Source organism: Rhopalosiphum padi, chromosome 4, assembly GCF_020882245.1.
Source record: "Rhopalosiphum padi isolate XX-2018 chromosome 4, ASM2088224v1, whole genome shotgun sequence".
Classification (NCBI taxonomy): domain Eukaryota; kingdom Metazoa; phylum Arthropoda; class Insecta; order Hemiptera; family Aphididae; genus Rhopalosiphum; species Rhopalosiphum padi.
Genome location: NC_083600.1, coordinates 54,781,794 through 54,798,431, shown reverse-complemented (window position 1 = coordinate 54,798,431; position 16,638 = coordinate 54,781,794). Strand labels below are relative to the sequence as shown.

The following is a 16,638-nucleotide window of genomic DNA, read 5'->3' as shown; positions in this document are numbered from 1 at the left end:
CACCTTGGGATGAGCTGGAAAGAATTTTAGCTTCAATCATGTTCCGTTGCACACTTATTACTCTTAATCTCTATAATTATACACTATTATTCTAGGTTTTCTATCTTTGCTTTATGTATTTGAAATAAAAATCTCAAATTTAGTTATACAATATACTACTATAACATGACTATATAGTATATACAATATAATATTTTGTACATATTTTGGTTCTAAATGCTAATTCTATTTTTTACGTCTGGCACTACTTTAAAATTTAAAATTAGTATAAAGCTATTCTAATAAAAAGGTATGTATACGACAACAGTGTATAAATGTACTTGTAATATAATTGACTTACCAAAACGTGTTTAAAATTGGTTTTACGATTTTCTTTTGGATCTCTGCATTTAATTAAAATATCTTGTTGACATGTATAAATCGGCAATATATACCTAATTAAGATATTGCTTAAGTTTTTTTTAAGGTTTAAACAATTTTTCCCGCGTCAATGGATTTAGAAAATCAGTGATAACAATAATATAATTTATTGATTAAATTTCGTTAAAACACTGAAATATTGAAGACGAAAAACGTCATCCGATTTGATAATAGCGTTTTGTAGACTGTAGTATATGTACTTTGTTGTACAATAGTACACCTGTACATCAAGCTGTTATAGTACCTACCTACTGGTTACTTTTGTAAATGTAAGTCTTGTACTCAAAAGTCAAAATTTAAGGTAAGTGTATCCTGTTTTGGAATGTGTTGCAGTTTTTGTGTCAGAACTAACCCGTATTTATGCACCACAGTCATTACGAACGGTTTATAATGATTAAAATACTCCTTGGTTACCCACACAAAGAAATCGATTATGATTTATCTTATTATCTATCAATACATCTTAATAATATTTCGTCAGTCATTATAAGCAGCACAATGTGCCTCTCTCCGCGTTACTACTCAGCCAGCAATGCTGGTTATTTACATTGCTAACCATGCACTGTCTGAGGTCGATTGTGTTTTCATTGCTGTTTGTGCTACTGTTGGCTGTTTTTAATGTACACAGCACCAATATACCTCCACATATCCAACGCCATGGCATGGTGTACAAATATTCTCGTTTTTTCAGTTCATTAAAACCATTAGCCATGTCTGAAAAAGTTGAGAAACGTATTGATGATATTGAAAAGTCCATTGGAGACTCTCGGATCTATCGGGGATTGGTGATGAAAAATGGTCTTACCGCTCTATTAATAAGTGATCCCGATACTGACAAGTCTGCCGCGTCTCTATCAGTTGCAGTTGGTAAGTTTTAAAATAATTTATAATATTAATTATTAATAGTATTTCTTAATCATTAGTTAAGTGATTTCACTTCAATTTTTTAACTAAATATTTGTACAAATATATATTTTGAAATAGGTACTGAGTATTTTAATACAGTATAAAAAAATCTTATATTTTATACAAGCAGTAGCTTAAATTTAATTTTTATTACTCATTTTAATTATTTTTATTCCTACATTAGGTAGTTTGAGTGAACCTAAAGATTTGCCAGGTTTAGCTCATTTTTGTGAGCACATGCTGTTTTTGGGTACAAAAAAATATCCAGTAGAAAATGAATTTACACAGTTTTTAACACAAAATGGCGGATCTTACAATGCATATACTGCAAATGATCATACAAATTATTATTTTTCTACTAAAACAGAGTCATTAAAACCATCGTTGGACAGGTTAAGAATAACATTTTTTTTTTCAATATATATTTATATAATAAATATTTTATTATAGATTTGCTCAATTTTTCCTTGAACCTTTGTTTACAACAAGTGCAACTGAGAGAGAAATTGGTGCTGTTAATTCTGAACATGAAAAAAATGTTGCTGATGATTTTTGGCGTCTAGCACAGTTAGAAAAAAATGCAGCTGATCCAAATCATGCTTATAACCAATTTGGAACAGGTAAACTAAATAAATTTCTAGTGTTACTTTAAACGTAGAGGTAAATTTTAGTTAAAATCTTTAAAAAAAAAAAAATGACTGTCTATTATTTATATATTTTTTATATTTGCTGTTTAGGTACAAAAGAAACATTATGGAATCTTCCTAATTCAAAAAACATTAGTGTTCGTGATCAACTATTGGAGTTCCATTCTAAATGGTACTCTTCTCATTTAATGTACTTAACTATACTCGGAAAAGGTATTAACTGAAAGGTTTTTTTTGTTAAATGCTTAAAATTAATTCTTGTATTAAATTCTCAGAGGATTTAAATACTTTGGAAGAATTGGCTGTATCTTTGTTTGGAGACATTGAAAAAAAAAATGTAGATAAGCCATATTGGAAAGATCCAATTTATAAAGAAGAACAATTAGCAACTAAGACTGTTGTAGTTCCAGTAAAAGATATTAGAGTGCTATCTGTCAATTTTCTTATTCCTGATCAAAGCAAATACTATAGAAGCATGGTAAAAATATTTGTTGATTATGTACACAATTTAAACATTATTTTTATAATTAATTTTATTAATTAGCCTAGCAGATATTTGAGTGCTTTATTTGGCCATGAAGGTCCTACAAGTATTCTAACAGTTTTAAAAAAAAGAGGATGGTCTAGTAAATTGTCAGCTGGTAATAAATTTGAAGCTAGGGGAATTGAGCTTTTTGATATTGATGTAGATTTAACAGAAAAAGGAGTTGATCATGTTGATGACATTATTAAATTAATTTTTCAAGTAAAATATTATTTATTTAATTAATAATATTTAGTATATTAATATTTATAAATGTATATTTTATATGGCTTAGTATGTGAATATGCTAAGACGTGAAGGACCCCAAGAATGGTTCCATGATGAAAATAGTAACATTAGTTCAATGCAATTTCAATTTAAAGATAAAGGTTCTCCTTTAGATTATGTTTATCGATTATCTTCTCATATGATAGTAAGTTATATTTTTTATTATTTATATTACTACTGTCTGTTATTTAATCTTTTTGTATTTGTTTAGAATTTCAAATTAGAAGATGTTTTAACAGCTGAATATTTAATACGAGAGTGGAGACCTGATTTAATAATAGAACTTTTATCTTACTTTAGACCAGATAACATGAGGTATCAATGAACAGAATTTAAAAAAAAATAATTATTTATTATTTTTTTTTACTGATATTTGAATTGATTTAGATAGAATAGATAGAAGTGCTTCTATAGTTATACTCAGACTTAAACAATTAATGTATTATAAAAATGTAAATTTATTAATTTTCCAGAGCAACAGTAGTTTCCAAAGTATTTGAAAACAAAACAGATACTGTAGACAAATATTACGGAACACCATACTCAATAATGCCAATACCAACAGAGACTTTAAATGTAATAAATAGAAATATAGAAATTATTAATTATAATTAATTAAAAATTATTTTAATTTTTTGAATGTTTAGGAGTGGAGAAAAGATGATTTATGCGAAGATTTAAAAATGCCACTAAAGAACGAATTTGTTGCTACAGATTTTAATTTAGTGCCAATTGACAAAAATGTAATTAAATTATCATATAGTTTTCACACATTGTTATAAATGTTTAATACATTTTCTTTTATAGGAACCAGGTCATCCACATATTATTCATGAATCACATCTTTTGAGATGTTGGTTTAAAACTGATACAGAATTCAGATTTCCTAAAGCATTTGTTTCAATTGATTTTTTCAGGTAATTCATCAAATATAACTATATATTTTCTAATACTTAATTATTTATACATTGCACTAAAACATTTTTTTTCCTACTACATAAATATTATTCAAATAATAATGACTAACATTTTAATAATTTAAATGGCATTGACTTTTCAAATACTGTTTTGTTTACTTAATTAAAATTTATGTTCATACGTATAACTATTTTACAGGCATGAAATTCAATGTTTTTAAATATAAAAAAATATAGATGATTTTTTTGTATATTTTCTTAGACAATTTTTATGGCATAGTCATCAAAAACAGCTTATATTTTATAATATAAAAAAAAGAATTGGTTTTTAAAATCATAATATTTTACAAAAATTTTAAAAATTTTAATCGGAACATGAAATATATTAATGGTTTTAGTATGTTGTATTTTTTTCTGTAAAAGGAGCATAAATAATTAAATACAAAGTTAGGTTCCTCAAATACTTTTACAGTTTTTTTTCTACTAGCTTTTGAACAATAATTTTTCTGTCTTTTTCTTTAAATCAGTATCTCTTTTTATTTTAAATTTATTTATCGTTGAATTCAAACGAAACATTTTTATTGCAATATTACTTACACTAAATACAAAATGTATACTTAGAACCTATTTTGCAACAGGCAAATCCTCTGATCTTATTTTTATTTAAAGATTAATATTAATCTACTTAATATTTTTTAATAAATAGTTACTAGGTATTTAAACTTTTAAAATATTAAATATAATCACGAAAATAACTTATATTAATTTTTAATTTATATTAAAATCATTATTTTATCTTTTATAATGTTTTTTTAATTTCAAACATAAAAAAAAATCTTTTATTAGTTTATTAACACTAGTTTAAATGTTATATTGTTTCTTATTTTATTAATATGTAATATGTGACTTATTTAAAATTTTTTTTTTATCTATAGCCATATTGTAATGACTGATCCATTCCATTGCAATATTATGAGTCTTTTTGTGAGATTATTCAATGAAGATTTTTCAGAATACACATGGGATGCAACCAGAGCTAGTCTAAATTTAATCATACAACCAAGTAGTTATGGTTTCAAGGTAAAATTCATTCAAAAACTTCAATTACAAAATTGATGTTAAGCATTTAAAATCATTATTTTTTAGATGCAATTGAGTGGATTTAATCATAAGTTGCACATTTTGCTAAAGAAAACTATTGATAAGCTTTTAACATTCAAGATAGATCCTCTACGTTTTGAAATTCTTAAAGAAGAAGTAAGTCAAAAGACATGGTAAACTTTAAAATAATTTCATTGAAATTTAAAATATTTAAAATTTGTTTAAAGAAAATTAGAGATTTGAAGAATATTAACATGGAACAACCTTATCATAGTGCAATGAGGTATAATTCTGTAATTTTATCTGAAGATGCATGGGATCCTAATGAATTACTGGCTGCCATTGATGGTGAGTCATTATATTATGATTAATATGAATTATTTGATATAATTTTTTATATATTTTTAGATGTTAATATTAAAAACATTGAGGAATTTATTGAAAAGTTCCTTTCCCATATGTTCATGGAATCATTAGTTTATGGTAATATAGATAAACCTGTAAGTATTTTATAATTATAATTATAAATTAGATATATTACCTATTAAATTATGTGGATTTATTTTAGAAAGCATTAGAACTTATACAAATACTAGAAACACCATTTTTGGGTCGAAATGGATTCCGTAAATTATTACCACGTCAAATGGTTAGGTCAAGGGAAGTACAACTTGAAGATAGTAAGTTAAATATTTTGATTTTATTTGAGTCTAAACAAAGTGAAAATATAATTATTTTTAGTTCTATTTCTATTAATGAAAATCAACACTTGTAATATTATTATTATTTATTTGTTTTTTTTTATTATTAATACATAGTTACATTCTTCTTTTTTGTTTGTTTTTTTAAATTAAATATTAAAAATATTAGGAGTTTATATTTACAAAAGAATCCTGCTGGTCCGTAACTGGTTGATGTGATATTATAGATATTTCGTATATTCCATTTGGATTTACCAATTTATAATATTATATAAAATTATAAAATACAATTATATGATTGACTTTTTTTTTAAGTATTTGTTTTATTATATACAGACTTACATTCAATTTGTTTGTCCTAATGATGTACAGTAAATTATACAATTTAATATTTTACATACTGTAAATCTGTATTTGTCTATTTTTTCTGATTATTAGACCATTTTTACATTCCGACCATAATCTCATCTCAAGGGAGACAGATTAAAAGGGTCCTACTGTAAATAGTACCTTATTAATTAATTATTAAATTGGGATCAATTAAATTTCTATAGAATTTTTTAATCAATATAAATAGATAAAACACCAAAGAGTTCAATCACCTTACTTTTAAATATATATATGTAGGTATTATACTAAACAATATGCTTTAATACTCTAATTCATACTCCATTAAGTTAGACTTAAAGACATTTAATTTATGCATTATATTTAAGGTGAAAGCGCATTATTCGAAACAACAAGTGATCATCACAGCAGCTCATGTGTTTATATACATTTACAATGTGGAGTTCAGTCTATATTAAATAATATGATAGTTGGCCTATTTAACGAAATTATCAAAGAGTCTTGTTTCAACACGCTACGTACACAGGTACGAAAACTAAAACTAAACTGTTTATATTTAAATAGAATGAAACTATTTAAATTAACTTTTTGTAATAGGAACAACTTGGGTACATAGTGTTCAGTTCATCAAGCAGAAGTCATGGAGTACTAAATTTGCGTATTATTGTACAATCTGATCGTACTCCAATGTATGTTGATACAAGAATAGAAAACTATATAAACACTATTGAGGTTAGTGGTTGGATTTGAGTGGCTACATTTTAGTGAATTAACTAATTCATTTTTTTTTTTTATTCTAGCAATTATTAATGAATATGTCCGAAGAAGAATTTAGCAAGTACAAAGATGCTTTAGCTGTTAAATTGTTAGAGAAGCCTAAGGGCTTGATGAAACAAGCAGCTGTCTACCAGATAGAAATTGACACACAAGACTACAATTTTAACCGAGCACAAATCGAAGTTGAAGCATTAAAATCAATCGTCAAAAATGATATTGTTAAATTTTATAATGTAAGTAATTTTTCAATTATTTTAGTTGGGTAATTAATTGACAATATGTATAGGATCAAATCAGTCAATCTGGATCAAAACGACATAAGTTAGCAGTACATGTCAAATCTACATTAAAGAATACAAGCATGGAAGAGGATAATAGTTTGATACCAAACAACAATGTATGTTTTATTTTTATGATTTAATTTTTATTGCCCAACATAATAATATTGTCAAGCTATTATTTTTCATCTTACAGATCTCTTTGGTAAAGGATATAACAGAATTTAAGAAGAAACATAGACTGTTTCCATTGCCAAGCCCATTTATACCTGTTGGACTCACATCTACAAAATCCAAGTTGTAATACGTATTTTAAATTATTTCTTACAAAAATATATTTCTTATATTTTTATACATTTAAATTATAATAATTCATATCGAATCAAAATAAACATATATTTTTTTTTAGCTAGGATTTTAATTAAAATTACAGTTTAGATCAGCGATTCTCTACCTTGGGCCTACACATAAAATAATGTTTAGTTTAGTTTATTGGTTCTTACTTTAAAAAGATCAAGAATATTTAGTTAAGATATTTATTTAATTGCTTTCAGAAATTGCATACCTATTTTAAATGAATAAATTATTGTTACATCAAAATATATTTATTAATCTTGTAAAATACTCAAATATTTTATAAAAGTAAAATTATTGTAACTATTGTATACATATTATTGTATTAAACATTAAATTGTATATTAAAAGTTCATAACAAACATTAATGATGTTAGTGTTACTAACTAGTTGTTTTTTTTAACCAAATACCAAATTTAATTAAATATTTGAAATAAAAAAAATGTTCAAAGGTTTACTTACTAGGGTAATATAAATATAATGCTGGAGTGGCTCAGTGGTTATGCAATTTATCTTGTCACACATAGTTTTGCCAAATTTATTCATGGTACAGTGCAAATAATGTATAGTTTCATGTGACTATTAAGGAATGTGCTATACTAGTGTCGTTTCGATTATATCAGAAAATTTTCAATTATGAACCACTGCAATGGTTGTATAAATTTAGTAGACCAGTAGGGTAGTAAATAATGAAATGCACTTACTATTACATAAATAGATAAAATGAATGTATTAATAGTAACTAGTATTTAATATTTCTAGAATATTTATGAACATATATATACATTTGTTATCATTTCTCACTGTTTTGTGATTATGCGTGATCCATATATTATACAATAATAGATTTTGTGTCTTATTAGCATGTCAACATTCTATTTTCTAGATTTATATAAGTCAATGTTTATACGGGGCTCAGTGTCTGATATTGAGTTTATGTTTATAATAGTAAAAATCAATAGATATTTTATAACAATTGCCACACAACATAATAAATCAGTTCAAGATGAGCATGTCACCCTAAGTGATTTTGTTTGTTTTTCTTTTGAGTTACTAGTCCATTCTTTTGTACTTAACAGCTGGTTAATGAACACGATTATGAATTCAAATGTCAAATATATATCCAAGTAATGTTCTTTTATTTATTAAAATATTTTATATTATTAATATGTTATACCTTTTATATATTTTGTCACTTACTATTATCTATATTAAATACCCTTTACAGAATTCACACCTGATGACTTAATTTTATAATTTAAATTTTATTTAGAAAATATATTATACATAACAGACTCAAACTTTTTATGAGGTCTGTTAATGTCCTAAAAATCAGTTAATCAGCATTTATAATTTTTTTAAGAACTAACCAAGGCATATACATGGAAATATTAGAATTTTGCATTCAAATTATTATACTTGAATGTGTTGGATTATTGTAATACACTCCTGTATATAAAAATAAATATGTCTTTTTTCTAGAACTTGTAACTTTTGTAAATTACTTATATATATGTATTTTTTTTTAAATAAAACTTCCTAATGGTAATAGTCAAAAATACAGAAAATTCAATAATTTATATTCTTCATTGAAAATAAAACAAACATTATATTTGTTAAATTCAACTTATGAACTAATAACTATACAAATTTCAGATCAAAATGAACATAATAAATAAACAATACATAACTCAATGACTATAATATTGAAGTCGTATAAAACATAAAACCCATAAAAAAAATATACTGTTAAATCGAGTATTTTCATTTGTTTTTAATAATATAACATTTTTATAGGTATAATGCCTATTATTTTTAACTTAAAAAAAAATTTTATATAATTTTTATTCTTACACAGAAGTCTAAATATGCATAAAATGTTTACATTGTTTTATAAAACAATCATGTAAGAATGTTTATTACCATTTTTTTTTTACTTTTATTACTGTTAATTTTATTCTAACAATAATCATTTTTCATTTGTGCATAATAATAACTTAATGCATTAAACTAATAGGTTTTTTTTAGTGATTATTAACATTCTTTACTACTAGGAGTTGGAACTTTTTTCCCCATTTAAGTAGTTGTATCTATTTAACAAGTCATCTTCATCTTCGTCGTCGTCGTCGTCGTCATCATCATCATCATCATCAACATCCAAATAACGTTTAGTTCTACTAGATTTTCTAGGTGGAGACCTAAATCAATTTTTATTATATTTTATTAATTATTAATTTCATTTGATTTTAATTTTAAAATTACCTTAAGTTTTCTTCAGACGAACTAGATGATTCGGGAGTGTTACGTCCACTTGGAGTTGGACTTCCAGGTGGAGAAAATGCTTGTAACAATTTACCTTTACTGTCTTTCCAAAAATGTGACTAGAAGAAAACTCTTGATTATATTTAGACAATTTGACAATTAACTTTAAACTTACAATTGGTCCGTCTCGGCCAAACAACAACAAGAATGAAACAATAAAATCTCTTGATTTTTCTTCCCATCGTTGCAACATATCTACTCTTTTTTCACCAATTGTTCCCATTACCCGCTTACTGCGGTCTTTAAGTTCTTCCATTTTGTTTTGAAGTTTTAATTTTTTTTCCTAAAACCAATTATAATTTATCTTTTACAATAGTTTATATTTTTAAGATAATTTATGTAAAAATCTAACCTTTAAATAAGATACATTCAAATCTTTGGCACTGTACCCACGTTGAAGATTACGTCTAACATACATATCATAATCCCGTACTATTCGAGAAATAACATCTGACGTTGATACACCCTCAGTCCTTTGGGTGCCTACAAACATACCTTTTTCTTTAAGTCCTCTATAAACATCTTCACCATCCTCATTAATGTAAGGTATATCATCGTGAGCAACAAAATCAATCTACACAAAATTTTAAACTCACATTTCCAATTCAAAATAAGGCAATAACAATTTTAATTACTTTGTTATCTATTAAAAATTGATCATCAATTTCCCAAGGTGCATCTTTAAGAACTTCATCTATATAACGACAATGTCTAACAGCTTCATACCTTTCTTCATCGGTCATTACAGTTTTTCCTTTAAAAGTATGTGTGATACTGTCACTGCATACTAAGCCATACAAAAAAAAAATATATATACATATTTATGAATATAAATTATTTTAAATTTATCTACAACACAGTTATTTTTACAATACAATATCAACTAACCTCCAACAATCAAGTAAACATTTTGGAATACAGTTTTTGCTTGCATTAACTGTCTAGCATGCCCTTGATGGAACATATCATAAACTCCATCTGCATATACCCTGATTCTTCGAGGAGCTGTAAATAAGAAGCATTATCTAAAATGAAAATTTAATTTCAGCTGGAGATAATTTAATAACCATAGATGAACATAATTCTACTCTTTTTTTCTTTTTTTTTTGGTAGTATCAGTGTATATAATTAAGTGTCAATTTGGTTTATATTTTTATTTATGAATATGAAATATTAATGTTCTAGTTAGCCTTACCTAGTAATATTAAATAGCCAATGATTAATGTTTTATAATACTTTATAAAATTTGGTTATATCTTTATGGACACAGACACTCATTTTAAGTGAATAAAAGTACCAAAGTAATCAATGATTAAACATATTTTTAAACTTTGATTTCTCCATAAATTAATCAGTTTACTATGCTAATTTAAATAAAAGATAATTCAATAAACGTATACAGTTTAATAAACCAAGACAATACACAACATTCATATTATATAACTGTACAATCACATACAAATTACCCATAATTCTTAAAACACTAATATGAGATGGTTTGTATCAAAGATAGTAATGACATTATAGCAACTGTACATTTATATGGTGTTTTTAAATATTAAAAATTTTCAGAAAATCTAAATATTAATTTCATAATACTATTTAAAGGTTTTTATTAATTTATTTGTTTTATTTTAAGTTTTAACAATCAGCACCTATTATAAGAATAGATAGAATATGTATACAAATATATAATACTATAAACAGAGGTAGAAAAAAAATAAGTCATAGGTTAAATAAAGGTCTTTATCATTTCATTCCTGATTCTAATATACGTTAATGAGGGGCATTAAACAATTTTCAGAAAGTTTTTTTTATCCAAAGATTAGAGACTTCCAATTTTTATTATTGAAAAGCGATGATAAATATTTAACCATTTGACATCAAATAGAACTAACGTAATGACATAAAATATATACATATTAATATAATATAGTTCATACCTAAACCAGAATTAGCCATATCCATAGTGATTTTTGTACTATAATCACAAGCATTCCGTTCTTCAACTGCATCTTTTTCTGTACTAAAAGGTGCAGGTTTGAAAATTGACTAAAATCAAAATATTGTAGAAAGCTGTTAATATTTAATTTATTTCTGAAAGTGATATTTTAGTATTTACTGTCTAGTTAGGGTAGGTTAGGTCATAATTATATAGCTTACTATATTCAGTTGCATAGTTGGGGAAATATGTCATAATAACTCTTAAAAATATGTTTTTTTTTATTTAATTTTTTGGTAGCTTTGACAATTTAAATTAATCTAACCTTAACAAAATGGTTATAAATAATATTTATAAATTATTTACTAATATTATGCAATATACCTATACAAATTAAATCATAGTTAGGTAATACAATTTTACAAAAAAATTAAAATGCATTATGTTTATTCAAACTTTTAGGGATATTTTAATTCGATACCCAAGTATTTACTTTATTATTATTACTTTTTTTTGATTCAATGTATTCATTAAATTTTTAGCATCTATTTTATATATGTCATATTATGATTAGTGCTCGAATTGGAAAAAAATAATTAGAGGAGTTCAACCCAATGATTTAAAAACTGCGTTTCAAGCGCAAAATTAATTAACACAAACCTGTGGGGTGCTAGACTATTTTTTTTTAGAAATCTATATTTTAGTTGCATCATCTATATAACTTCCAAATATAATCCATTCACTTAGAATGTGAATTGATGTAAACTCAATTTTCTTAAATGAAAATACATTTCATCATTTCATTTACTCAGTCATTTAAAATGACAATTTTTTTTAAATAATTAAAATCCCATTTTATAGCAAAATACCTAAGTCAGTAGGTAATATGTTGCAGTAGGAATAATAATTATCAATATTTTGAAGACATGAAGATATTATTAATAAATAACAGATAAAGTAGCTATACCATCATCAGAATGTAAGTTTATATTCAGTTGTATGAATGACATTGTTAGACCAAAATAAAAATTCATTGTCTACAAATATGTCATCACTATTGAAAAGTAATTAGTAAATTAGTAAATGATGAAAACATACTTATCAAACTATGTGGTCACTTCTAAATTAAAAATAATAATGATTAACAAATTATTTATTACATCTAGTAAAGATTTTAAATAAAATATTTTATAATTATTTTTAGTACCAATGAACATATGAAGTCCTTCTATAGACAAAATGTCATCTACTTAAAATTGTTTTGCTTATCTTCTTATATTTTCATCACCATACAAAACATTACAATAATCTGGTCAATTTTACATATCTAAATAATCAAGGTCATTTTAAGGAAAAAATATTTTGGATGTAGTATTTACCGTTTTCTCGCTCCATTAAAAAAAAGTAGTTTGGGCATTCAAAAAAAAAAAAAAAAATAGTTGAGGAGCTTTGCTTCAGGGGCAACTTCTCCCACCAATTCGAGCACTGCATATGGTTATAATTTATAACAATTTTCTTTAAATTCTTTTCTTTTTTTTTATGAATACTATTTAATATACCTATTGTTCCCAGGCACAGCTCATTTTGTGTATGGCAAAATAAAATGTAATCATAAAAACTGTGAAATAATACAATAAAAACAATTACTGTTGCAATAACTAATAATTACAGTTACAATTCTCTCCTACAAAATAATACTACACAAGAATTTTTATCAGTGAACACTATGTGTAATAGCTTTATTAAACACATAATTTTCCTCACGTATTTTTCCCAAGATTATTGGAAAACATAAATCATTGTAAGATTTTGAAGTAAAAAAAGAAAATTACATATATACACCTATATATATATATATATATATATATATATATATGTTATACTAAATTAATTAACTATATCCATCATTTATTATATCTCAAGGACAGCTTAATAGTGATGTTTACTATTATAGTTGAAAATAAATTTATAAAATGCTTAAATGTATACTTAATCCAAACAATCATATAAAATATATTAAATTAACACATAAAACATATTTTACAATTTCTAACTGCAATGTTAGTAGTACCAATATTAGTATCATTATGATTCACCAAATTTGATTAAAGGTCATTCAGATAAAAATGGTATGTTTATATAGAGTGATTCACTGAAAACATTCAAAATTATAAAATAGGCTAGTTCTCTAGTTGGGATATTTTAAAAACAGATTATAATAATTAATAATCATGTAGATATTATAATATGAATAATACATTTTTTTTAAATTAAAATAAAGCTTAATCAAATCATTTTTAAGTTAGAACGATATTGTTCTTTAATTCTATATAATTACATATTTCATATACTTCACATCCTTTATTAATTATATCCATATTTAAAAATATAAATAAGTAAAAATAGTTTCTTTAAACCACTGATTTTACAAAACTATTTAATTTAAAAATATTATTCTGTATATAAATTATGAAGGTTTTTAATTTAATCATGTCAAGGTAAATAATAAATAGGTAGCTTCAATAATAATTCTAGACATTATATTGCTTCTGTCATTTAAAAAATCATAATTATAGAACTGATTTAAGGTTTATCAAATCATAAATATATTTTTAATATTAAATTGTATACATTATAGCTATAATAATTCAATAACATAAGAACACCAAAATAATAATTTCAAAAAACTTCTTGTTTATAGTAAGTTCAGTAATTGTTACTACATTTAATATTTCAATCCCATCACACAAAGATAATGTAAAGTAGTAGTGTCTACTATACATAATTCTCATAAACGTGACAAATTATAGTAGGCATGCTAGTTAAATAACTTAACAGTAAAGTTTCCATTAATTTTTCATCATAATTAGCTGCTAGAACAAGTCCACATACAATTTTGTTAAAAAAGCATAGTATTTCAAACACATTATACCTATTCATTTTATGGTTACATATTATTTAATAAATAACAAACTTTAAAAATTGAACATCAAAACATATCTAGACATTTAGTAGAAACTTAAGGAAATGCAGAATTTAATTAAAAAAGTTTACAACCATGAATATACAATAACACATTTTAAAATTGTCTAGTCATATATTAGAATATAAGTCGCATACTTTTGTATATTTAAGGCAAATATTTAGTTCCTGTATTTATCTATGTATAATATATAAGCTTAAGTAACTCTATATTAGCAACCAACACAGTAATGTTTGGTAAAACATATTTAAATAAGATACATACCGGGGGAATATTTTGTAACTTAGCTTGTTCACATTTTTGTAATACATTTTTATTACTGACATGCATCTCTACTTCTGTTGTATTATTAGCCACATCTCGTGTTCTTTTCTTAGACATGTTTGTGTTTCAACTATAATATGTTCATAAAAATATCAAAAAATAGGTACATATAACTTGATAGACAACATAGAGTTAAATTAAAACTAAAATAATTTCTTTGTTATTTTAAATTGTTCTTATTTCTTGCTATTTCAATAAAGTGTTAAGAAATTATTTAATAATAATATCCGTCACATTTATTTCATTATATTCAAATCATTTCAAAATTTAATAAATTAAATTATAAACAATAAAATGTAGTTCATAAAATATAAATTAATAATTTATAAAAAGCTTAAATTAATCAAAAATAATATTGCTTTAATATAGTATAGAACATTTTAAAATAATTAATGGGAATAAAAAATTTTAAATTTGAGATAGATCGTCTAAATAAGCTAGACATAAGTTTTCTAAGAATTTAAATCAGTGTTTTTAAAAAATATTGTAAAATCACCTTAAAATCAGTGAATTAAAAATAATTTACAATCATTATATCAATATATCTTTAAATATCAAACACAAATTTAAGTTTGAACTTGAAAAAAAAATAGATTTTACAGTATATTATTTTTATTTATATAATATATACCTACAGAAAATATGGCATTAATTACATAAATAAAACATTTGTTAAAATAATTGAATGTATAGGTACATAAATAATAAAATATGGTGAATTAGTTGCGTTGCCATCAAATAGGTACTAAAAATCATACAATATTTTATACTTACGGAACAAATAGAATACTGCGCATAAAATAATTTAATATTATAATAGGTATGTATGGTTCAAGTCAATAGTAAATTGACATCGTACACTTTATAATTTGGGAATTGTAACAATTGAATTTAACTAGATCGTTATATGGACGGCAATAAACCGATTACTAAATAAAATAAACTACCGGGTCTGAGTGAGGAGATAGAGGCGGTAATTGGTAAACCGTTCAAACTTCGAATTGATAGTTTCAGTGGAAAAATTGCGCAAACAATATTTTTCGAATTGGGTTGTGCCATTATCGCCGGAGTGGTGGAGTCCGGACGGTGGACACGGAAATGTTATATGTTATCAGCCTCCTATCAGCCGACACCGCATGTTTTGTCAACGTCACGGATTAATCACACCACGGTACAATATATGAGTCACACCAAGGTTAACCACGTTTTTCATTATTATCAGCAGGTTACGGGCATAGAATGTCCGCGTGGAACAAGATATACTGGAAACAGTGGAAACGATAGACGCGAGGAGTGCGAATGGCCGGAACCCAACATAGAGTAACGTTTGTAGTACATGAACAAATGTGGCTCTATCTATTGATAATATTTGGCACTTGTTACACATGCATATTTTATTTGCAAATTACTATTTATAGGTTCATTACATTTATACCACGTTTAAGCCGTAATTATAGCACCTATTAGCTCTTAGGTATTACTCGTATTACTGCAGTGCCAGGGCTAGGTATTGCGGGGCCCTGGACAAGGTATTAGCATTAGGTACCTACTCCAGAGTACCCCATTCTAATATTATACATGTGTGATGTTTAGTATAGAATAATAAATTTATAGACTTATATTTTGTTAATTTAAATTGTAATTATGTAAAATGTCAATGTGTCTCACGGTATTAAGATGACAATTAAAAATCGTGGGGCCCTTTAACAAGAGCGGGGGCCTGGACATTTGTCCCATTTGTCCTCTCCTAGCGCCGGCACTGCGTATTAGTATGTAATGTACTACCTACATTTTATGAACTATATTT

General features: G+C 25.0%; 2 protein-coding genes across 4 annotated transcripts; one reads left to right on the top strand and one right to left on the bottom strand.

Moving 5' to 3' along the window:
- The first annotated feature begins 571 nt into the window (after nt 1-571).
- Nucleotides 572-7,628, top strand: LOC132929330 (insulin-degrading enzyme). Of its 3 annotated transcripts, none has more exons than XM_060994616.1 (22): nt 572-721; nt 1,112-1,287; nt 1,511-1,718; nt 1,777-1,946; nt 2,064-2,186; nt 2,249-2,451; nt 2,518-2,718; nt 2,792-2,929; nt 2,996-3,099; nt 3,258-3,360; nt 3,432-3,527; nt 3,592-3,701; nt 4,637-4,781; nt 4,848-4,958; nt 5,030-5,150; nt 5,211-5,302; nt 5,371-5,482; nt 6,220-6,377; nt 6,449-6,583; nt 6,652-6,861; nt 6,915-7,025; nt 7,103-7,628. In XM_060994616.1, exons 2-22 carry the CDS (start codon nt 1,131-1,133, stop codon nt 7,208-7,210), a joined length of 2,916 nt encoding a protein of 971 aa, XP_060850599.1. In that variant the 5' UTR covers nt 572-721; nt 1,112-1,130; the 3' UTR covers nt 7,211-7,628. The 3 variants fall into 3 exon arrangements, with proteins under 3 accessions (XP_060850599.1, XP_060850600.1, XP_060850598.1); XM_060994617.1 differs by having other exon boundaries at nt 588-689; XM_060994615.1 differs by lacking the exon at nt 572-721 and having other exon boundaries at nt 825-1,287.
- A 1,191-nt stretch (nt 7,629-8,819) lies between these two features.
- Nucleotides 8,820-16,037, bottom strand: LOC132929334 (choline-phosphate cytidylyltransferase A-like). Its single transcript, XM_060994623.1, has 9 exons — nt 15,606-16,037; nt 14,772-14,901; nt 11,526-11,634; nt 10,471-10,587; nt 10,218-10,369; nt 9,935-10,156; nt 9,698-9,865; nt 9,523-9,641; nt 8,820-9,458 (listed from the first exon to the last, which is right to left on the bottom strand). The coding sequence occupies exons 2-9, from the start codon at nt 14,886-14,888 to the stop codon at nt 9,311-9,313; spliced, it is 1,152 nt and encodes a 383-aa protein (XP_060850606.1). The 5' UTR covers nt 14,889-14,901; nt 15,606-16,037; the 3' UTR covers nt 8,820-9,310.
- Nucleotides 16,038-16,638: the final 601 nt, after the last annotated feature.